This window comes from Leptopilina heterotoma, unplaced genomic scaffold (assembly GCF_015476425.1).
Source record: "Leptopilina heterotoma isolate Lh14 unplaced genomic scaffold, ASM1547642v1 Lhet_0, whole genome shotgun sequence".
NCBI lineage: Eukaryota > Metazoa > Arthropoda > Insecta > Hymenoptera > Figitidae > Leptopilina > Leptopilina heterotoma.
The window spans coordinates 1,860,921-1,884,849 of record NW_025110811.1 but is presented as its reverse complement, the minus strand read 5'-3'; the positions used below and the strand labels follow the sequence as shown (position 1 = coordinate 1,884,849).

Here is a 23,929-nt window from a genome sequence, read left to right as displayed (position 1 = left end):
AGTATAGTGACAGTGGAAGTGAAAGTGAAGTGCATTTTAAATAAAAGTTTTGTGACAGTTAAATAGGAGTGAAGTGAATTAAAAATAAAAGTATTGTGACATTTAAATTGGAGTGAAGGGAATTAAAAATAAAAGTATAGTGACAGTGGAAGTAAAAGTAAAGTGTATTTTAAATAAAAGTTTTGTGACAGTTAAATAGGAGTGAAGTGAATTAAAAATAAAAGTATTGTGACATTTAAATCGGAGTGAAGTGAATTAAAAATAAAAGTATAGTGACAGTGGAAGTGAAAGTGGAGTAAATTAAAATGAAAAGTATAGTGAAGGTTAAGTGAATTAAAAATAAAAGTATAGAGACAGTTGAAGTGAAAGTGAATTAAATAAAAGTTTGTGTCAGCAAAATAAAGGTGAAGTAAATTAAAAATAAAAGTATAGTGAAAGTAGAAGTGAAAGTAGAGTGAATTAAAAATAAAGTATAGTGACAGTAGAAGTGAAAGTAAAGTTTATTACAAAAAAAAGTTTTGTGACAGTTAAATAGGAGTGACGTGAATTAAAAATAAAAGTATAGTGAAAGTGAATTGAATTAAAAATAAAAGTATATTGAAAGTGAAGTGAATTAAAAATAAAAGTATAGTGACAGTGGAAGTGAAAGTGAAGTGTATTTTGAATAAAAGTTTTGTGACAGTTAAATAGGAGTGAAGTGAAATAAAAATAAAAGTATATTGAAAGTGAAGTGAATTAAAAATAAAAGTATAGTGACAGTGGAAGTGAAAGTGAAGTGTATTTTGAATAAAAGTTTTGTGACAGTTAAATAGGAGTGAAGTGAAATAAAAATAAAAGTATATTGAAAGTGAAGTGAATTAAAAATAAAAGTATAGTGTAAGTAAAGTGAATTAAAAAAAAAGTATAGTGACAGTGGAAGTGGAAGTGAAGTGAATTAAAAATAAAAGTATAGTGACGGTGAAGTGAATTAAAAATAAAAGTATAGTGACAGTGGAAGTGAAGTGAATTAAAAATAAAAGTATAGTGACAGTGGAAGTGAAAGTGGAGTAAATTAAAATGAAAAGTATAGTGAAGGTTAAGTGAATTAAAAATAAAAGTATAGAGACAGTTGAAGTGAAAGTGAATTAAATAAAAGTTTGTGTCAGCAAAATAAAGGTGAAGTAAATTAAAAATAAAAGTATAGTGAAAGTAGAAGTGAAAGTAGAGTGAATTAAAAATAAAGTATAGTGACAGTAGAAGTGAAAGTAAAGTTTATTACAAAAAAAAGTTTTGTGACAGTTAAATAGGAGTGACGTGAATTAAAAATAAAAGTATAGTGAAAGTGAATTGAATTAAAAATAAAAGTATATTGAAAGTGAAGTGAATTAAAAATAAAAGTATAGTGACAGTGGAAGTGAAAGTGAAGTGTATTTTGAATAAAAGTTTTGTGACAGTTAAATAGGAGTGAAGTGAAATAAAAATAAAAGTATATTGAAAGTGAAGTGAATTAAAAATAAAAGTATAGTGACAGTGGAAGTGAAAGTGAAGTGTATTTTGAATAAAAGTTTTGTGACAGTTAAATAGGAGTGAAGTGAAATAAAAATAAAAGTATATTGAAAGTGAAGTGAATTAAAAATAAAAGTATAGTGTAAGTAAAGTGAATTAAAAAAAAAGTATAGTGACAGTGGAAGTGGAAGTGAAGTGAATTAAAAATAAAAGTATAGTGACGGTGAAGTGAATTAAAAATAAAAGTATAGTGACAGTGGAAGTGAAGTGAATTAAAAATAAAAGTATAGTGACAGTGGAAGTGAAAGTAAAGTGAATTAAATAAAAGTTTTGTGTCAGCAAAATAAAAGTGAAGTAAATTAAAAATAAAAGTATAGTGAAAGTGGAAATGAAAGTGGAGTGATTTAAAAATAAAAGTATAGTGACAGTAGAAGTGAAAGTAAAGTGTATTACAAAAAAAAGTTTTGTGACAGTTAAATAGGAGTGAAGTGAATTAAAAATAAAAGTATAGTGAAAGTGAATTGAATTAAAAATAAAAGTATATTGAAAGTGAAGTGAATTAAAAATAAAAGTATAGTGACAGTGGAAGTGAAAGTGAAGTGTATTTTAAATAAAAGTTTTGTGACAGTTAAATAGGAGTGAAGAGAAATAAAAATAAAAGTATTGTGACAGTGGAAGTGAAAGTGGAGTGAATTAAAAATAAAAGTATAGTGACAGTGAAACGGAAAGTGGAGTGAATTAAAAATAAAAGTATAGTGAAGTGGAGTGAATTAAAAATGAAAGTATAGTGGCAGTGGAAGTGAAAGTGAAGTGTATTTTAAATAAAAGTTTTGTAACAGTTAAATAGGAGTGAAGTAAATTAAAAATAAAAGTATTGTGACATTTAAATCGGAGTGAAGTGAATTAAAAATAAAAGTATAGTGACAGTGGAAGTGAAAGTGGAGTGAATTAAAAATAAAAGTATAGTGACAGTGAAACGGAAAGTGGAGTGAATTAAAAATAAAAGTATAGTGAAGTGGAGTGAATTAAAAATGAAAGTATAGTGGCAGTGGAAGTGAAAGTGAAGTGTATTTTAAATAAAAGTTTTGTAACAGTTAAATAGGAGTGAAGTAAATTAAAAATAAAAGTATTGTGACATTTAAATCGGAGTGAAGTGAATTAAAAATAAAAGTATAGTGACAGTGGAACTGAAAGTAAAGTGTATTTTAAATAAAAGTTTTGTGACAGTTAAATAGGAGTGAAGTGAATTAAAAATAAAAGTATTGTGACATTTAAATCGGAGTGAAGTGAATTAAAAATAAAAGTATAGTGACAGTGGAAGTGAAAGTGGAGTGAATTAAAAATAAAAGTATAGTGACAGTGAAACAGAAAGTGGAGTGAATTAAAAATAAAAGTATAGTGAAGTGGAGTGAATTAAAAATGAAAGTATAGTGGCAGTGGAAGTGAAAGTGAAGTGTATTTTAAATAAAAGTTTTGTAACAGTTAAATAGGAGTGAAGTAAATTAAAAATAAAAGTATTGTGACATTTAAATCGGAGTGAAGTGAATTAAAAATAAAAGTATAGTGACAGTGGAAGTGAAAGTAAAGTGCATTTTAAATAAAGGTTTTGTGACAATTAAATAGGAGTGAAGTGAAATAAAAATAAAAGTATTGTGAAATTTAAATCGGATTGAAGTGAATTAAAAATAAAAGTATAGTGACAGTGGAAGTGAATGTGGAGTGAATTAAAAAAAAAAGTATAGTGACAGTGAAACAGAAAGTGAAGTGAATTAAAAATAAAAGTATAGTGAAAGTAAAGTGAATTAAAAAAAAAGGATAGTGACAGTGGAAGTGAAAGTGAAGCGAATTAAATAAAAGTTTTGTGTCAGTAAAATAAAAGTGAAGTGAATTAAAAATAAAAGTATAGTGACAGTGGAAGTGAAAGTGGAGTGACTTAAAAATAAAAGTTTAGTGACAGTTAAATAGGAGTAGAATAAATTAAAAATAAAAGTATAGTTAAAGTGAAGTGAATTAAAAATAAAAGTATATTGAAAGTGGAGTGATTTAAAAATAAAAGTATAGTGACAGTGGAAGTAGAAGTAAAGTGAATTAAATAAAAGTTTTGTGTCAGTAAAATAAAAGTGAAGTGAATTAAAAATAAAAGTATAGTGACAGTGGAAGTGAAAGTGGAGTGAATTAAAAATAAAAGTATAGTGACAGTGGAAGTGGTAAAAAAGTGTATTTTAAATAAAAGTTTTGTGACAGTTAAATGGAAGTGAAGTGAATTAAAAATAAAAGTTTTGTGTCAGTGAAATAAAAGTAAAGTAAATTAAAAATAAGTAATGTGTCAGTGAAATGAAAGTAAAGTGTATTTTAAATAAAAGTTTTTGTGACAGTTAAATAGGAGTGAAGTGAATTAAAAATAAAAGTATTGTGACATTCAAATCAGAGTGAAGTGAATTAAAAATAAAAGTATAGTGACAGTGGAAGTGAAAGTGGAGTGACTTAAAAATAAAAGTTTAGTGACAGTGAAACAGAAAGTGAAGTTAATTAAAAATAAGAGTATAGTGAAGGTAAAGTGAAATAAAAATAAAAGTATAGTGACAGTGGAAGTAGAAGTAAAGTGTATTTTAAATAAATGTTTTGTGACAGTTAAATAGGAGTGAAGTGAATTAAAAATAAAAGTATTGTGACAGTGGAAGTAAAAGTGGAGTGAATTAAAAATAAAAGTATAGCGAAGGTGAAGTGAATTAAAAATAAAAGTATAGTGACAGTGGAAGTGAAAGTGGAATGAATTAAAAATAAAAGTATAGTGAAGGTGAAGTGAATTAAAAATAAAAGTATAGTGACAGTTAAAGTGAAAGTGAAGTGAATTAAATAAAAGTTTTGTGTCTGTAAAATAAAAGTGAAGTGAATTAAAAATAAAAGTATAGTGACAGTGGAAGTAAAAGTGAAGTGCATTTTAAATAAAAGTTTTGTGACAGTTAAATAGGAGTGAAGTGAATTAAAAATAAAAGTATTGTGACAGTGGAAGTAAAAGTGGAGTAAATTAAAAATAAAAGTATAGTGAAGGTGAAGTGAATTAAAAATAAAAGTATAGGGACAGTGGAAGTGAAAGTGGAGTTAATTAAAAATAAAAGTATAGTGACAGTGGAAGTAGAAGTAAAGTGTATTTTAAATAAATGTTTTGTGACAGTTAAATAGGAGTGAAGTGAATTAAAAATAAAAGTATTGTGACAGTGGAAGTAAAAGTGGAGTGAATTAAAAATAAAAGTATAGTGAAGGTGAAGTGAATTAAAAATAAAAGTATAGTGACAGTGGAAGTGAAAGTGAAGCGAATTAAATAAAAGTTTTGTGTCAGTAAAATAAAAGTGTAGTGAATTAAAAATAAAAGTATTGTGACAGTGGAAGTAAAAGTGGAATGAATTAAAAATAAAAGTATAGTGAAGGTGAAGTGAATTAAAAATAAAAGTATAGTGACAGTTAAAGTGAAAGTGAAATGAATTAAATAAAAGTTTTGTGTCTGTAAAATAAAAGTGAAGTGAATTAAAAATAAAAGTATAGTGACAGTGGAAGTGGTAAAAAAGTGTATTTTAAATAAAAGTTTTGTGACTGTTAAATGTGAGTGAAGTGTGTTAAAAATAAAAGTTTTGTGTCAGTGAAATAAGTGTATTTTAAATAAAAGTTTTGTGACAGTTAAATAGGAGTGAAGTGAATTAAAAATAAAAGTATTGTGACATTCAAATCGGAGTGAAGTGAATTAAAAATAAAAGTATAGTGACAGTGGAAGTGAAAGTGGAGTGAATTAAAAATAAAAGTATAGTGACAGTGAAACAGAAAGTGAAGTGAATTAAAAATAAGAGTATAGTGAAGGTGAAGTGAATTAAAAATAAAAGTATAGTGACAGTGGAAGTGAAAGTGAAGTGAATTAAATAAAAGTTTTGTGTCAGCAAAATAAAAGTAAAGTAAATTAAAAATAAAAGTATAGTGAAAGTGGAAATGAAAGTGGAGTGAATTAAAAATAAATGTGTAGTTACAGTGCAAGTGAAAGTGGGGTGAATTAAAAATAAAAGTATAGTGACAGTGGAAGTGAAAGTAAAGTGTATTTTAAATAAAAGTTTTGTGACAGTTAAATAGGAGTGAAGTGAATTAAAAATAAAAGTATTGTGACATTTAAATCGGAGTGAAGTGAATTAAAAATAAAAGTATAGTGACAGTGGAAGTGAAAGTGAAGTGAATTAAAAATAAAAGTATAGTGACAGTGGAAGTGAAAATGAAGCGAATTAAATAAAAGTTTTGTGTCAGTAAAATAAAAGTAAAGTGAATTAAAAATAAAAGTATAGTGAAAGTGGAAATGAAAGTGGAGTGATTTAAAAATAAAAGTAAAGTGACAGTGGAAGTGAAAGTAAAGTGTATTTTAAATAAAAGTTTTGTGACAGTTAAATAGGAGTGAAGTGAATTAATAATAAAAGTATTGTGACATTTAAATCGGAGTGGAGTGAATTAAAAATAGAAGTATAGTGACAGTGCAAGTGAAAGTGGAGTAAATTAAAAATAAAAGTATAGTGGCAGTGGAAGTGAAAGTAAAGTGTATTTTAAATAGAAGTTTTTGGACAGTTAAATAAGAGTGAAGTGAAATAAAAATAAAAGTATTGTGACATTTAAATCGGAGTGAAGTGAATTAAAAATTAAAGTATAGTGACAGTGGAAGTGAAAGTGGAGTGACTTAAAAAGAAAAGGTTAGTGACAGTGAAACAGAAAGTGAAGTTAATTAAAAATAAGAGTATAGTGAAGGTGAAGTGAAATAAAAATAAAAGTATAGTGACAGTGGAAGTAGAAGTAAAGTGAATTAAATAAAAGTTTTGTGTCAGTAAAATAAAAGTGAAGTGAATTAAAAATAAAAGTATAGTGACAGTGGATGTAGAAGTAAAGTGTATTTTAAATAAATGTTTTGTGACAGTTAAATAGGAGTGAAGTGAATTAAAAATAAAAGTATTTTGACAGTGGAAGTAAAAGTGGAGTAAATTAAAAATAAAAGTATAGTGAAGGTGAAGTGAATTAAAAATAAAAGTATAGTGACAGTGGAAGTGAAAGTGAAGTAAATTAAATAAAAGTTTTGTGTCAGCAAAATAAAAGTGAAGTAAATTAAAAATAAAAGTATAGTGACAGTGGAAGTGAAAGTAAAGTGTATTACAAAAAAAAGTTTTGTGACAGTTAAATAGGAGTAGAATGAATTAAAAATAAAAGTATAGTTAAAGTGAAGTGAATTAAAAATAAAAGTATATTGAAAGTGAAGTGAATTAAAAATAAAAGTATAGTGACAGTTGAAGTGAAAGTGAAGTGAATTAAATAAAAGTTTTGTGTCAGTAAAATAAAAGTGAAGTGAATTAAAAATAAAAGTATAGTGACAGTGGAAGTGGTAAAAAAGTGTATTTTAAATAAAAGTTTTGTGACAGTTAAATGTGAGTGAAGTGAATTAAAAATAAAAGTTTTGTGTCAGTGAAATAAGTGTATTTTAAATAAAAGTTTTTTGACAGTTAAATAAGAGTGAAGTGAAATAAAAATAAAAGTATTGTGACATTTAAATCGGAGTGAAGTGAATTAAAAATTAAATTATAGTGACAGTGGAAGTGAAAGTGGAGTTAATTATAAATAAAAGTATAGTGACAGTGAAACAGAAAGTGAAGTGAATTAAAAATAAAAGTATAGTGAAAGTAAAGTGAATTAAAAAAAAGGATAGTGACAGTGGAAGTGAAAGTGAAGCGAATTAAATAAATGTTTTGTGTCAGCAAAATGAAAGTGAAGTGTAATGGAAATAAAAGTTTTGTGTTAGCGTATGTTGAAGTAAATATTATTTTATATAAAAGTTTTGTGACAGTGAAATAAAAGTAAAGTAAATTAAAAATAATAATGTGTCAGTGAAATGAAAGTAAAGTGTATTTTAAATAAAAGTTTTGTGACATTTAAATCGGAGTGAAGTGAATTAAAAATTAAAGTTTTGTGTCAGTAAAATGAAAGTTTTGTGTTAGCGTATGTTGAAGGGAAGTGTATTTCAAATAAAAGTTTTGTCACATTTAAATTGGGGTGAATTGATTTAAAATTAAAAGATTTGTGACTGTGTAAGTTAAAGTAAAATTAATTGAAACTTAAATTTTCGTGTTAGTGTAAGTTGAAGTGTAGTGAATTAAAATTAAAAGTTTAGTGATAGTGTAAGTGAAAGTGAAGTTAATTGAAATTAAAAGCTTTGTGTAAGTGTAACATGAAGTGAATTAAAAATAAAAGTTGATTAACAGTGTAATTTAAAGTAGAGCTATCTAAATATAAAAGATTATTCAGAGTGATATTTAAAATGAAGTGAATGGAAATTTAAAGATTTGTGTCAAAGTATGTTAAAGTGAAGATAATTGAAAATAAAAAAAAACACTTAAATGAAAGTGAATTGAATTAAATATAAAAGTTTTGTGTAAGTGGAAGTTAAAGTGAAGTTAACTAAAATTAAAAGCTTAGTGATAGTGTATGTTAAAGTTACTGGTATAGGTTGTAATATTACTTGATTACTGGAAAGGATGATGAACATAAAAAATAAATAAATCGCTAATCAAATCGTCGCGAGTCATTCAAAAGTAACTTTCTCGGTTTGGGGTGCGGGTCGTGAAAATACTTGATTACTGAAAAGAAGATGACAGTAAAATTCGCTAAATCGATAATAAGGATCGTCGCGAGTCATCCGGAAGTGACTTTCTCGTTTTCAGGTTCGGGTCGTGAAAATACTTGATTACTGCAAAGGAAGATTACAATAAAATTCGCTAAATCGCCAATGAAATCGTCGCGAGTCATCCGGAAGTGACTTTCTCGTATTCAGGTTCGGGTCGTGAAAATACATTATTACTGCAATGCGAATCGTGTTGAGTCGTCCGCATATGACATTTTTCATTTTTGCCTAATCTTACTGGTCATGCTTATTTTATTTAGGACCTTTAGGTGTTTAATCCTACTGGTCATGCTTGCTTATTGTATTTAGGACCTTTAGGTGTTTTATCCTACTGGTCATGCTTATTGTATTTAGGACCTTTAGGTGTTTAATCCTACTTGTCATGCTTATTGTATTTAGGACCTTTAGGTGTTTAATCCTACTGGTCATGCTTGCTTATTGTATTTAGGACCTTTGGGTGTTTAATCCTACTGGTCATGCTTGCTTTTTGTATTTAGGACCTTTAGGTGTTTTATCCTACTGGTTATGCTTGCTTATTTTATTTAGGACCTTTAGGTGTTTTATCCTACTGGTTATGCTTGCTTATTTTATTTAGGACCTTTAGGTGTTTTATCCTACTGGTTATGCTTGCTTATTGTATTTAGGACCTTTAGGTGTTTAATCCTACTGGTCATGCTTGCTTATTGTATTTAGGACCTTTAGGTGTTTAATCCTACTTGTCATGCTTATTGTATTTAGGACCTTTAGGTGTTTAATCCTAATGGTCATGCTTGCTTATTTTAATTAGGACCTTTAGGTGTTTAATCCTGCTGGTCATGCTTATTGTATTTAGGACCTTTAGGTGTTTAATCCTACTGGTCATGTGTTTGGTTAAGTAGACAATGTATGTTTGAGATGCAAGATTGGTTACCTCCTTGTGGTGCATCTTGGAAACAAGATCATTGAATTTTTTGTAATGTATAAATTAATGAACTGATTTATTCAGGTAGTATACATAACAAAATTTTTAATGAATTTGGCTGAATACCAATCATATATTATTATAAATAATAGCAACATCGCGAGTCATCCGGAAATGACTGTCTCGTTTTCAAGTTCGGGTCGTAAAGTCACTTGATTACTGCAAAGAGAGATGAGAATAAAAAGTCGCTAAATCACCAATGAAATCGTCGCGAGTCATGCGGAAGTGACTTATTGCTAATAAAATCGTCGCGAGTCATCCGAAAGTGACTTTCTCGTTTTCAGGTTCGGGTCGTGAAAATACATTACTACTGCAAAGGAAGATTACAATTCGCTAAATCGCCAATGAAATCGTCGCGAGTTATCCGGAAGTGACTTTCTCGTTTTCAGGTTCGGGTCGTGAAAATACTTGATTACTGCAAAGGAAGATTACAATAAAATTCGCTAAATCGCCAATGAAATCGTCGCGAGTCATCCGGAAGTGACTTTCTCGTTTTCAGGTTCGGGTCGTCAAAATACATTATTACTGCAATGCAAATCGTGTTGAGTCGTCCGCATATGACATTTTTCTTTTTTGCCTAATCTTACTGGTCATGCTTATTTTATTTAGGACCTTTAGGTGTTTAATCCTACTGGTCATTCTTATTGTATTTAGGACCTTTAGGTGTTTTATCCTACTGGTCATGCTTGCTTTTTGTATTTAGGACCTTTAGGTGTTTTATCCTACTGGTTATGCTTGCTTATTTTATTTAGGACCTTTAGGTGTTTAATCCTACTGGTCATGCTTGCTTTTTGTATTTAGGACCTTTAGGTGTTTTATCCTACTGGTTATGCTTGCTTATTTTATTTAGGACCTTTAGGTGTTTTATCCTACTGGTTATGCTTGCTTATTTTATTTAGGACCTTTAGGTGTTTAATCCTACTGGTCATGCTTGCTTATTTTATTTAGGACCTTTGGGTGTTTAATCCTACTGGTCATGCTTGCTTATTTTATTTAGGACCTTTGGGTGTTTTATCCTACTGGTCATGCTTGCTTATTTTATTTAGGACCTTTAGGTGTTTAATCCTACTGGTCATGCTTGCTTTTTGTATTTAGGACCTTTAGGTGTTTTATCCTACTGGTTATGCTTGCTTATTTTATTTAGGACCTTTAGGTGTTTTATCCTACTGGTTATGCTTGCTTATTTTATTTAGGACCTTTAGGTGTTTTATCCTACTGGTTATGCTTGCTTATTGTATTTAGGACCTTTAGGTGTTTAATCCTACTGGTCATGTGTTTGGTTAAGTAGACAATGTATGTTTGAGATGCAAGATTGGTTACCTCCTTGTGGTGCATCTTGGAAACAAGATCATTGAATTTTTTGTAATGTATAAATTAATAAACTGATTTATTCAGGAAGTATACATAACAAAATTTTCAATGAATTTGGCTGAATACCAATCATATATTATTATAAATAATAGCAACATTGCTAGTCATCCGGAAATGACTCTCGTTTTCAAGTTCGGGTCGTGAAGTCACTTGATTACTGCAACACAGTAAAAAGTAAATCTTAATTTAAGGGCTGCCTTAAATTCAACACTGTCTGCTATAATGTTAAAGGATACGAAAAACGTGCGTTAATTCAACATTGACTGTTTTAAAAATGTTGCATCTTAATTTAAGGCAGCTTTCGTGCCTTAAAATAAGATTTTCTTTTTACTGTGAAAGAAAGATGAGAATAAAAAGTCGCTAAATCACTAATGAAATCGTCGCGAGTCATGCGGAAGTGACTTATCGCTAATAAAATCGTCGCGAGTCATCCGGAAGTGACTTTCTTGTTTTCAGGTTCGGGTCGTGAAAATACTGAAATACCGCAATGCGAATCGTGTTGAGTCGTCCGCATATGACATTTTTCTTTTTTGCCTAATCCTTCTGGTCATGCTTTTTGTATTTAGGACCTTTAGGTGTTTAATCCTACTGGTCATGCTTTCTTATTTTATTTGGGACCTTTAGGTGTTTAATCCTGCTGGTCATGCTTATTGTATTTAGGACCTTTAGTATTTTTAGTAATTATTTACATACTAATTAATTGTTTTATAGAGGTCTGCATTCTATTGAATCACCTTAATATTACTGTTAATTTTATCCGAAAAAATAATTTTTTATATTGTATATATATTTTTCAATTTTTCAGTAATTGTGAATTTAGAAAACAATCCCGTGTAGAAATTTCCCTACTTCGCCTTATTTGAAAAGGGGGCGCTGATGAGGAATTAGTAAGGCCAATCACACTAGAAATTTCTAGATAGGTTATAATCGGGCACTGACTAGAATGCCTTTTTTTCAGATAGGGAAATCTAACTGTATCTATTTATGTCCCTTTTAAATATTTCAATCAGGCCCTGGCTAGAATGCCTCTAGTTGAATTCACACATTCTGATATTCTACTCAGGCACTGACAAGGCGTTCTAGTTTGCGCCTCACTTTCGAAAGGACATCTATTCAGGGCCTTATTAAAGCCTATTTTCAATTTCTACACGGGATGTCATCCCTCATTGTAAAAAAGAAAGTTAATGACTTCTAGGACTGTTAGAAAAATTATTTTGAAATATTATTGTGTTAGAAAAAAAATATCACAAAGGGAGGTTTTTCATAAATTCGTAAAGAACAAAAAGAAATATATTGAAAAATACGGAGCATGGAATAATTGAAAATAAAGAAGCATAAATTAAAAATTTTAAAAATGGTTTATTAATAAATAGAAATAGACAGTAGTAAACATTTTTCATGTGGGGGGATTTCAATATATTTTATTGAGTAATTTATATTTCTTTATAAAACTATTGTAATAGCCAATTTTTGAAAATTTTGAAAATAAATAGTTTGAATATTTTAAAGTTTTTCAAGTAATTAGGAACTCCAGAGAAAATTTGTTAGTCATATATTGTAAACAAGGGTGATGACGAACTTCGGCATTGTTAGTAGAGGTTGTTTACACTCTGTCCTTATACATATATCTTCGAACGACAATAAAGTTTTCAAAAGAAAATTGAGTATTCCCCTTCTCTTCTTGCCGTTGTGCTTTTGCCTTGCTTTTGTAAGTTAATTGTTAGGAATAAAGTATTATTTCACCAAATAACTAAATTTTACTAATTTTTCTAACAGTGTTGAAGAATGAAGTGCCTCTGATAACAAATCATTAATCGATGAATTCAGAAGATGAAGAAGAATATTCTAAAGAGGAACCCATTTGAGAAGGAAAAAATTGATGTTGAATTTTCTGTTCGTCTTTGATAAATTAGTAAGTATCAAAAAATATAATTCTTTTAAAATATTGAAATTGTAATAATTCTTTGTACACAGTAAAAAGAAAATCTTATTTTAAGGCACGAAAGCTGCTTTAAATTAAGATGCAACATTTTTAAGACAGTCAATGTTGAATTTACGCACGTTTTTCGTATCCTTTAACATTATAGCAGACAGTGTTGAATTTAAGGCAGCTCTTAAATTAAGATTTACTTTTTACTGTGTAAATTAAATAATTTAAATAATTAGTAAAAGAAATACAGAATTTAAAATAAAATAACTTACATTTAGAATATTTGTAGTCACAGACAATTTAAATTATTTTTTACTTTAGTAATTTGTCTAAATTGTTTTAATAATTTATTTATTAAATTAATGATCACTAAATTATAAATTATTCTTTACATTCTTAATTATTTTAATTATTCAAATAAAAAATTATTTGTAGGGGAGTGTTGTTAGAGTTGGGCATGGTTTTGACTTTTCTTGATAACTTCCCCTGTAGAACAAATTTCGCGCATATTTTTGGAAAGATCAACTCAAATGCAATGTTTTTGCTGAACATTGTAAAAAAATTTGACCAAAAGATTCAGAGTTATAAGCAATTTAAAAAAAATGTTGTCAGAGTTGAACATGTTTTCCAGAGTTGGGCCACTGTAGAAAATCAATGAAATATTTATGTAAATGATTAAAAATGACCTTCAAATGATAGAATGACACTTGGGAGTGAGGAAGGAACCATGAAATTAAAATAAAATCCCACATTATGGATTTTCATATAACTTTAGTTAATTTATTCCTCATGATCGAAATCCAAAATTGAAAAGAGGTTATCAAAAAAATTGTTTTCCTCTCTTTCCAATAGAAATGAAGTTTTTAACACCTCTTTATGTGAAAAAATGAATTTCTATTGCAAGTACACTTTGTAATTGCAAAATTTCGGGTGGCTGAACTCTAACAATCGCTCATGGTTTAACACTGAAACACACATAGAAAGGGTTTGCTGTGACAGTGAACATTTTGCTGCCATAGCAAACCTTATTCATTGAAATAGGGACAGCGAAAAAGTTTGCTGTGAGATCAAACAAGTCCAAGAAACACTTTGCTACTCGCAACTACAGCTTCCTCAAAAACACAAAATCTCATCGGGGTATTCTTTTAAGACGATGCCGTGATGCAAACCGGTCAACTGAACAACGAACAACCAAACGAACTTTTCAAACACGACTGTTGAGACGCTACCAATATTCTCTATTCTCTGGCACTCTCCTCCGGTTCACAATGAACGCAAAACACATTAAAACACAAATTAATAAACAATAACTATTTATTAATAAAACTCAGAACTCGAAATAATTAACAACTACAAAATTAATAAATCATAATCTCAAACTAGTCTCTCGATTCTGACACTCGTCAGAAACCGCGTCACGACTTCTCGGAAACCCGCAAGCAAGTGTCGAACCATCTGATTGTCCCCAAAAGGCTTTCCCGCTATCAAAATCGTTTCCTTGTTTTTCCTTCGCAATTTTCGGAAGAACCCTTCTTCTTATCCCCACGGAACGGCACCTGAAAGAAACCTAGAAAGGGTCGCTGACCATGTGACGTACGCTGACAATTAATCATGCGCAAAATCATTATAATTCTGATTTCACGAAAACCACAGCTCCTCACACGCTGATACGAAAGAAATATACAAGAGACTTGACAACAAACGAGACAGACCTTTGATAAGAAAGAGACAAACAAACGATTCTCTAAACTCAGAAAATACTTTTCCTACACATTGCAAATTAGGCCGAGTAAGTAACGAAACACTTCGTTACATAATAAAACAGTTCTACTAATTGTTAGTAGAAATCTACTAATCAATTAGTAAAATTCACTATTTGTTAGTAATATATTACTAAATCATTTGGTGGACGACTTTTCACCATTTCATTAGTAACTTTCTACTAATTCAGATTTAGAGAGCAGGAACATTAATTTTCAATAAGATAGCTTTCGCTTTCTACCTGAATTTTCCATAGCGTGTGTTAAAATAAAGAAAATTCAATAATAGTATTTTTTTTTTGAATTCACGTCTGATAAACTAAAATTTTATTTTCAGAAACGTATTCTATTTAGCAGTCTTCAATAAGAAGTCGACAGAGTAAGGACTCAATAAAATACCGAAGCATGACTCGAAATTGACCTGAAATCTTCAAAAGCTGAGTTCACCAAAGTAAGTCAAAGATATACCAATATTTTATTTTTACATTTAAAAATAAAAAAAAATTAAGAAGTAAAATTTCAAAATAAAATTTTTTTTTTAATAAAATGAAAACTTTAAAATTGGTAAAGATTGAAATGAAAAAATAATTTAAAAAAAAGCATAGAATATTCTTTCTTTTAAGGCAAAAACCTACTGTTTTTTCAAATATCTCAAATAGTTAAAAGAAAGTCTTACATTTTTAATCTTTTACTAAAAAATGGCGCATCATTCCTCTTAAAAAAATAAAAAGGTTACAAAATAGTTCTATCTCGCAGATTTATTTTAAACTTAACTTTTATCGAAAATATTAATTTGCAATTTTATTGTCAACTTCTGTACATTAATATAAACAATAATTACTATTTTTATTTTTTTTTCATACTTAAGAACATTAGCAAAGTTCGTAAGAAAAATTGAGAAGTTTTCCCACCCCCTCGATACCTTTTAAATAAAACTTTCCTCTAAAAATACTAATTTTGCAGCCATTAACAAATAATTAAATTCTTCGATGATATTAAAATATTTTCTAAATCTAAAATTTCAATAAAAATACTCAGAAGAATGCAATTTTTTTTAATTTAATGAAAGTCTTTGCAAAAATTCAATTAGAATAATAAAATTTTCACAGAAATTCAATTACTTGAAATACAATTTTCAAGAAAATTTTTCGAAAGAAATCAATTATTTAAATAATTTTAATAAAATAGTTTAAAAGGAATTAATTATATTCTAAAATTTTCATAACATTTGTTTAAAAGCGAGTTGTATTATTTTCATAAATAATAACATTCATCACAAGAATTTAATTATTTGGAATACAGTTTTGATTAAATTATTTTAATTAATTGAATTTTTCTTTTAAATTTTCATAAAATTCTTTCAAAAAATTCAATTATTTTTAAAATAATTTAATAACACCCTTCGCCAGAATAAACACTGAACAAATTTATTTGATCCAAATAACCGATTAATTGACTATTATAAATTAAATATTTACTTGAATCGAATAATATTTACTACTGGAGTCAATTAAATGGTATTGAACCAATAATTTCAGTAGGTATTTGAAGCAAACACTACCTAATTGACTTAAATAAACAAATTTATTCAAGTAAATATTAAATTGATAATAGTCAAGTAATCGGTTATTTAAATCAAATAAATTTTTTTCAGTTGAATTAATTATCTTTTCAAATAACAAAATATTTTACAGGAATTTAATTATTTTTAAAAAATGTAATAAAAATCTTCTAAATTAAATTAGATATGGGAGAGTCTCCAGTTGTGAGACGGGTTTTATTTTTGACCCGTAAATTGTAAACGGGTAATCGAAATTGTAAATAAAATACACCGTTCGAAAGGTAACAGAAATACGCAACTTTTATTAAAAGAAAGTGTAGTGTTTCGATGAACTCAAAAAATTTTACGATACATTTTCCGAGCACATCGCTTTTGTCAAAAAAAAATGTCTCCAGTTGTGAGACACTCATTAAAAATTGTTAAAATTTAATAAGTTTGACATAAAACGTTATGTTTAGTAGAAATAATTAAATATATTAATAATATATATTATTATATACTAAATAATAATATTTATTCGCCAAAATATGACTATCAAATAAACACAATTTAATAGATTCAACAAGAGCATTAAAATTGATTTCTTCTGAATCAATTGACTTTTTTCCACTTGACATGCCCAAAAATACTAGAAAAAAATCAAAACAACATTTAAATAGTATGCCTGCAAAGTCGTATTTTTTATGCTGCCCAGATGGGTGTTGACACCGTCTCACAACTGGTGCTATGCTGTGTCTCACACCCAGAAATTAGCGCTATTTTGAAAAAGGAAAATTAAATTATTTTCAACCGTAGATTGGAACAATGCAATATTGCATCACAAAATATAAGGAAAACACTAAAAGAAAATGCATTACATTTACCTTTTTCAATTAATTAACTTGGAAAAAAGTACTTTGCATTTATTGAAAAAACGCTTTTTAGTCGATTATCACACACAGTGTTGGAATTTAACAAAAACAGTTTATATATCCGCTTCGGCGTACACGAAAAATTAATTGTGAGGACCTAGATAATTATTGGAATTGTTCTAGCAATAGTTCAGGACCAGCAAACAATTTTTTTACTAACAATTGTTGTTGTCATTCAATAAATACAGTTCGCACAAAAATTATTTTTCCATATTCTGCTGATTGGCGGCTGTGGTTACTTTTTATTAATTGTGAATTAAATTAATTGTGAAGACCTAGATAATTATTGGAATTGTTCTAGCAGCAGTTTAGGACCAGCAAACAATTTTTTTTACTAACGATTGTTGTTGTCATTCAATAAATACAGTTCGCACAAAAATTATTTTTTCATCTTCTGCTGATTGGCGGCTGTGGTTACTTTTTATTAATTGTGAGGACCTAGATAATTATTGGAATTGTTCTAGCAATAGTTTAGGACCAGCAAACAATTTTTTTACTAACGATTGTTGCTGTCATTCAACAAATACAGTTCGTACAAAAGTTATTTTTCCATCTTCTGCTGATTGGCGGCTGTAGTTACTTTTTATTAATTGTGAATTAAATTAATTTTGATGACCTAGATATTAATTGGTATTATTCTAGCCATAGTTTAGGACCAGAAAATAATTTTGTTGATAACAATTGTTAACAAACAAATATTAAATTTCGATCAAAAATATTTTTTCATCTTCTGCTGATTTCCGGTTGTGGTTACATTTTATTAATTGTCAATTAAATTAATTCTGATGACCCAGATATTAATTGGTATTGTTTTAGTTATAGTTTAGGACCAGAAAAAATTTTTTTTGATAACAATTGTTAAAAAAGAATTAAAGTTTGCTAAAAAAAATATTTTTTTTCATCTCCTGCTGATTTCCGGCTGTGGTTACTATTTATTAATTGCGAATTAAAATACCGACATATTAGCTCGGTCGGATAAATGCCTGTCTCGGCGGACGCTTAGGATCAAGGGTACTTGGTTCGCGCCCATTAGCCTGGGATTTTTCCGGTACGTGAGATAATCTGAGCGGGAGGTTTGACGTCGAAGTATAATGATGTGCACCGTTGATTATTGTCCGGTACACACCATTAGAATTCGACTGTCGATAAACCGATTGTACTCGGAGAGGTTTTCTACAGTTTCCCTCTTCACTGGCGAGAAAACCCATTAGACGGGTGGTCCAGGCAAATGCGAGTACTCCTAATTTCAAGCTGTTCTGTAGACGCAAAATTTAGTATATAAGTATAGTTTGTAAGAAAAATTCCACGGGGACACTTGTAACGCTAGTATTAAGGCAAAAGACGAGTGTACACTCTAAATCTGAATCAGTGAAAATTTCACTGATTTCAATTCAGTGGCCCACTTTTCTTTGATGAATCAGTGGAATTTCACTGAAAATCAGTAAAAACCACTGATTGTCAGTGAAATCCCACTGATGAATTAAAGAAAACTGGGCCACTGAATTGAAATCAGTGAAATTTTCACTGATTCAGATTTAGAGTGTATAAATAAATAAATACATAAATAAAAAATAAATTGTGAATTAAATGAATTTTAATTGGCCAGATAATAATTGGTATTGTTCTAGCCAGAGTTTAAGAACAGTAAATAATTATTTTATTACAATTGTTAATAGACAATTGTTAAAGTTAGATTATAAATAGAATTATTAAATATATGTTTAATAACTATAAAATTAAATATTAAAAAAGCGTTATTATGTAAAAATTTTAGAAATAATTAAATTTTAAAGATTTTGAAAAATGTAAACGGTATCCATTCTTAATTTCAACTAAGTAATTATTATTTTTAATGTCCGTTTTTAATAACTAAGGCACTTTTTATTAAAAAAGAGTGTGCTGTGTATTCTTTATATATATTATTATTTGTAGAAATATTTTCAAAATTTCTTGCTTTGTAGAAAATCGTAACTATGAATAGTTCTGAAATTTTGATTGGTATATTTAAATCTATAAAAACTATTGCAAACATTGCGACTTTCTAGAATCTTTTTTTTACATAAAATCAATGATACAGGGCATAGAATTAAATACAAAGTGGAAATATTTTTAAAGATTCATTTATTTCAAATTTGCTTTGCATGAAAGAAAAGTATTTTTAAAACAAAATACTCACATATGAAATATAAAATGATAAAATTTGTACAATAATCATCTAGCACATATATATCGAAGTTATTTGACAACATAGTACAAAAAGCATAACTTTAACGCTCAAATTAACATAAAATAAATTCTACGCGTTTTATTTAGAGATCATATTCCTTCCGCTCTACGAGTATAATATTCGAATTTTACATTCGCAAATCACTATATCGACGCTTCCAACCACAATACTTTTCATATATATAAATCTCAACATTTATGAAATAGACAAAAAAAAAAGAGAAAAAACATTTAAATAATGAAAGTCGTAAAATTTTTCAAATAAACGACAAATAGAGAATTACGAATAGCAAAATACGAATTACTCGACATATATGTTATTCTAATTAACTTTTGACATAACATCTAATATAGTATCTAACATATTATAAAGTAGCAAGTCCTAATATCACAATGTCTTTTACAATATAGAAATATCGCTTTTATTGTTGTCGCGAACAACACAAACATTTGCACGTAGATAAAACTTAACAGTTCACGATATAAGTACGAGAAACATTTCGCATCAATGCTGGAAGAATCGTAGAAATTTACCAATTTTTACAATAAAAAAACTTAAAATTTAACAGAAACATTTATATACACTTTTCTTATTTGATTATTAAATTAAAACAATATGTTTTAATGCCATGACTCAAGATGTCAAAATATGGCTGTAATATCGACTAATAGATATAATAGAAGTACTTATAAATTTAAGAATCAATAAAATTTATGCTTAAAGCTAATTGAATCAATACTTTTTTGTATTGTTTATGCATTAATACTATTTTGTTGATTAATACACAAAAGGCAGAAATAGATTACAACAAAACATAATAATTCTCTATCCATATTGAATATCAGCAAATATTTTAGAATATTCAAATAGGGATCAATACTTTCAGTTCTCCATATGATTATATCAAATAGATTTTATCTATACGCAATCTGAAATCCTTGAAGCTTGATTTACAAGGAACTCGGATAAATTTAGAAATTTTTTATAAAAGCTGCACGTCGGTACTTTTTATACCTTTACCTAAAAACTAAATTTGTACATTTAAAAAACGTGGCATCTTAAAATTATTATATTAATTAAAATACCGAAAAAATAGATAAATATAAAAAAATCAACAAAGGATATTTTTTAAGTACCACGCCTTTGAGAATATATATCAAAAAAGCAATAAAATGGCATTTCTTAAGTCTTAGGTCGGAAGCGCGACATATAAAATTCACAGTCAGTACAATAAATCGCAGGTTGAACGACACTTTTCTTTCCACAAAGATGACAGGGTTTGGCGACTGTCGTCTTTTGTAGGACACTTGTCGTTTGAGTAACTGTCGTTGTATTCTTCACTGCACTTTGAAAAACAATTTTGTTCTTCGGCGGTGGTGGATGCTGATAGGCCGGATACTTCATATTCGATTGAATTTGTCCGTTTTGTAATTGATTCGATGGATAGGTTTGATTCGGAGCCAGGACATTTTGTTGTTCGAATTTTTGTGGCGACCTTTGATAGTTGTCCAGTCTTTGTTGATAACCGTTTTGTGGAACTTGTTGCTGATAGGCTGGATTCGGCGTTGGTGGCGGTTGATATTGTGGAAGCGGTTGATTCGCTCGCTGCTGGGGAGCAGGTTGGTACGGGTAGCCTTGATATGTTCCATGGGGATACTGAGTTTGATTGGCGAATTGTTGATAGGGATTTGGTGATTGATTTGGGGGATAGAATTGCTGTTGTACTGTTATTGGACTCGAATTGTGACCACTAGTTAGACTTCCGTTGTGACCGCTAGTTAAACTTCCATTGTGACCGCTGGTTATACTTCCGTTGTGACCGCTGGTTAGACTTCCATTATGACCACTAGTTAGACTTCCATTGTGACCGCTGATTAGACTTCCGTTGTGACCGCTGGTTAGACTTCCATTGTGACCGCTAGTTAGACTTCCGTTCTGACTTGCAGTTAGACTTCCATTGTGACCTGCAGTTAGACTTCCGTTATGACTTCCAGGTAAACTTCCTCCTAGGCTTGTGTTATGACTTCCAACCAGATTTGCGTTGTGACCTCCGGCCATACTTCCATTATGACTTCCAACAACACTCGTATTAAGATTGGGAGTAACACTACCATTGTGATTGACAATCCGCTGTTTGAGACCCTGTTGGTTAAGTTGTTTGTTCATCTGATTGTGTTGTTGTTCCAGATGATAGTACTGATAGCCTTTCGGACAATTCTTTTGATTTGGATTTTGTGGGAAGTTGTGCATTTGAACAGTGAAAGGACTGGCCGGTTTCTGTTGGGGAAGAACCTGATTTCTGGGATGCGAAGTTTGGGTTTGTGGATAACCGGATGGTGTTTGGGTGAATTGGGGATATCCACTTTGGGAGTATCGAATTTGCTGTTGAAGTTGAGGTGAATAGGAGGCTGAGAGTTTTGCGTTTTGACTCATATAAGAGTCCCTAAGTTCTTGACTGTCGTAGACGTAACTCTTGATTTCGGAGACTGCGGAATCGTTCGAATTCTGTCGAACGAAAGTTGGTCTGATATTTTCGGCTGTTGAGATAGGATTGACGCTTCGGAGTTGATCTTGGAAGGGAGTTGCGGGTATGCTGTCGGCCTCACTCTTGAGAGGGAGGGTGTGCTGTTGGAATTTCATGGTCGAGTTTTCGCGATTTATTTCCGCTTCCTGTAGAGTCTTGATTTCGCGAAGTACCTTGGCGGTTTCGGGTTTATTCATAGCGGTACGTAGTACCCTTTCTAGAATTGGATTCGGAATGTAGGAGGCTTTTTCGTCGTCTTCGGCTGTTGCGACGAGGACGACTTGATCACAGAAGGAGACGCTCTTCTTCTTTCCAATTCGGTGCTTTGTTTTCCTAGGCGCAATGTCGTCTTCATTGGGTAGAATTGTTGTGTTTTGGATTGTATTCTGCATCGCGACTTCGCTGATATCATCCTCGGGGTAGTCTATCGGTAGACCATTCTCGTGTGGCAGGGTTAGTGACATAGAGAGAATGGCGGCATTAAGTCCACTTTCTTGGACAGGAAGACCTAGATTTGCAGCACTTGGATCATAATTCTGGTTTAATGGAATTTGACCTTGCATCTGGTTGTGATTTTGAATTTGCTGTTGTTGAACCTGACTCTGAAGGGGATTTTCGATTTTGGGAACATCCTGACAGTTGTCCATAACGGGGGAAGGAGTGGCAGCATTTGAAAAGTGGGTCTTTGGTGCCAGCACCTTGCTTTGTTCGAATTTAGCTGCCATGTCCTTGACGGAAGACGTGACAACTCTTGAGCAATCGGTAACGTCGCGTCCCTGATCGAAAGATCCGATACTGTTGAGCATTAGGTCGCTGGTTCTTCTAGCGACAGTTCCGCCTTGAATGCCTGATCGTATTTTTGGAATATCCTGTTCGACGAGGGTCTGTTTCTTTATTCTCATTTCTGCCTGTTTGGCTTGAAGTTCCCTAAGCCAGGTCTCATTGGCACTCTTGTCCTCGACGTCCTGGCATGAGTCTACCCTCAGGTCCTTGGCCTCTGCCGCAAGGGACTGCTCCCTCTTGAGTTGTAATTGTGCTAGGAGACTGCTGATTTGTTGAGCTTCGGACTGTGCATTCTTTTGGTCTTCAATGGGTGATGGAGGTGGTGGAAAATCTTCGCTGGCTTGCCTTGAGTGTGAAACAGAAGGAATTGACGGATAAGGTGGAGGTGGAAATTCTTCGCTCGGTTGTCGAGAATGAGATCCGTTTCCATTTTCTGGATATGGTGGAAGTGACTCTGGCTTGACGGGACTTTGCTCGTTGTGAACATCGGCTCGAGTCACGACAAAAGTTGGTTCAAATAGAATTCCATTAGCGTATTGCACAACATCGTCTTGTATTCTCGGTTTGCTGTTGTAATTCATCTGTGAAGTGCTACTTTCACTCCCGTATGTGGGAATGAAGGGTAGGGAGTGCGGTTCGGAGGAATAGTCCGCGTAGTTAGAGTTTCTATTCGCCTGCGTTGTATTCATATGACTCCAGTAAGCGTTGCTCTGATCTTGAGGCGAATTTGTCGTTTTGCCCGGTCCGTCGGACAACGGGTAAAGAGATTTATCAGTTTGTTGCTCGTTTCGCACTTCAGTCGTACACTTAGTCTTGCTAAGTTGAGAAGTGGTCCTGAGGGGTGGAGGTGGAGGAACTTTCGCAACGTGCAGAACTTTACCAGCGCTGCCGTGGAAGCTCTTCCTCATCAGGCGACTTCTCTCTAAATTCGGATTCCCCATGCTCCCATTACCACTTCCAGAGAATTCTAGATGACCTTCCGAGAGATATCCACTCAGAGATTGTGATGCATCTTTAAGTCCCACACTTGAGTCATCGACAGATTGCTTCGGTAGGGTATTGGAAGATCCAGCACCATTGACTGGACCGTCTTGTCCTTCCCTTAAATCAGGCATGCTTCTATTTTTCCTCTTGATTAAGCCACCCATTAGTAACTTTCTTCGGATCTTGTGCTGCTTCTTCCCCTGTTTTTGATCACCTGTATTTGTTTGATTTTTGTTCGAATTTTCCGAGGTCTCTTTGCTCTTCTCAAGTTTTGTGATTTTGAATGACTGCGAAGGCCTTGTGGGTACAAGGGAAAAGTCCTTTGATGCATTCTTGTTACGCTCTTCACTCCTAGCTCGTTTCTTGTCTTTCTTATCATCCTCACAGCGTTTCACTCTGCCAAACAGTCCAGTTCGTTGAGTCGGACGATCGTACAGCATGTACTCCTCATCTTCAATCACATTAGTAGTCGTTGTTTTACTCCTCGGCGACTTCTTCTTTGGAAGAGTAGCATAGATTTCGATACTCTTTGTCGCTGGCTTGTCTACTACCACCGGCGTGTTTACCAAAAGTTCTCGGCTGTTCTGACGCGAATGGTTGCCTTTATCCCTCGAACTCTGTCGAGAATGTTGACCGGATTTGCTGTTCTCTCGAGAATGTCGACCCTCTAGTGCTCCTTCTGTAAACAAAATGTTTGAAATCAGAAAACTTCTTCAGCAAGAAATTAATCAATAAAAGCAA

General features: G+C 30.9%; 1 protein-coding gene and 1 long non-coding RNA gene across 5 annotated transcripts in view; one reads left to right on the top strand and one right to left on the bottom strand.

Moving 5' to 3' along the window:
- The first annotated feature begins 12,069 nt into the window (after positions 1–12,069).
- The window catches only part of LOC122499740, a 59,526-nt gene continuing 47,666 nt past the window's right edge, over positions 12,070–23,929 (top strand). Inside the window, exons 1-2 of the long non-coding RNA XR_006301415.1 lie at positions 12,070–12,420; positions 14,536–14,649. This is a non-coding gene — a long non-coding RNA (uncharacterized LOC122499740). The remainder of the gene's footprint in view (positions 12,421–14,535; positions 14,650–23,929) is intronic.
- Positions 18,777–23,929, bottom strand: part of LOC122497565 — a 242,112-nt gene continuing 236,959 nt past the window's right edge. For all 4 annotated transcript variants that reach the window (XM_043608585.1, XM_043623679.1, XM_043628665.1 and 1 more), the window contains one exon: positions 18,777–23,867. In XM_043608585.1, coding sequence (XP_043464520.1) covers positions 20,080–23,867 — 3,788 coding nt within the window. In that variant the 3' untranslated portion in view covers positions 18,777–20,079. The remainder of the gene's footprint in view (positions 23,868–23,929) is intronic.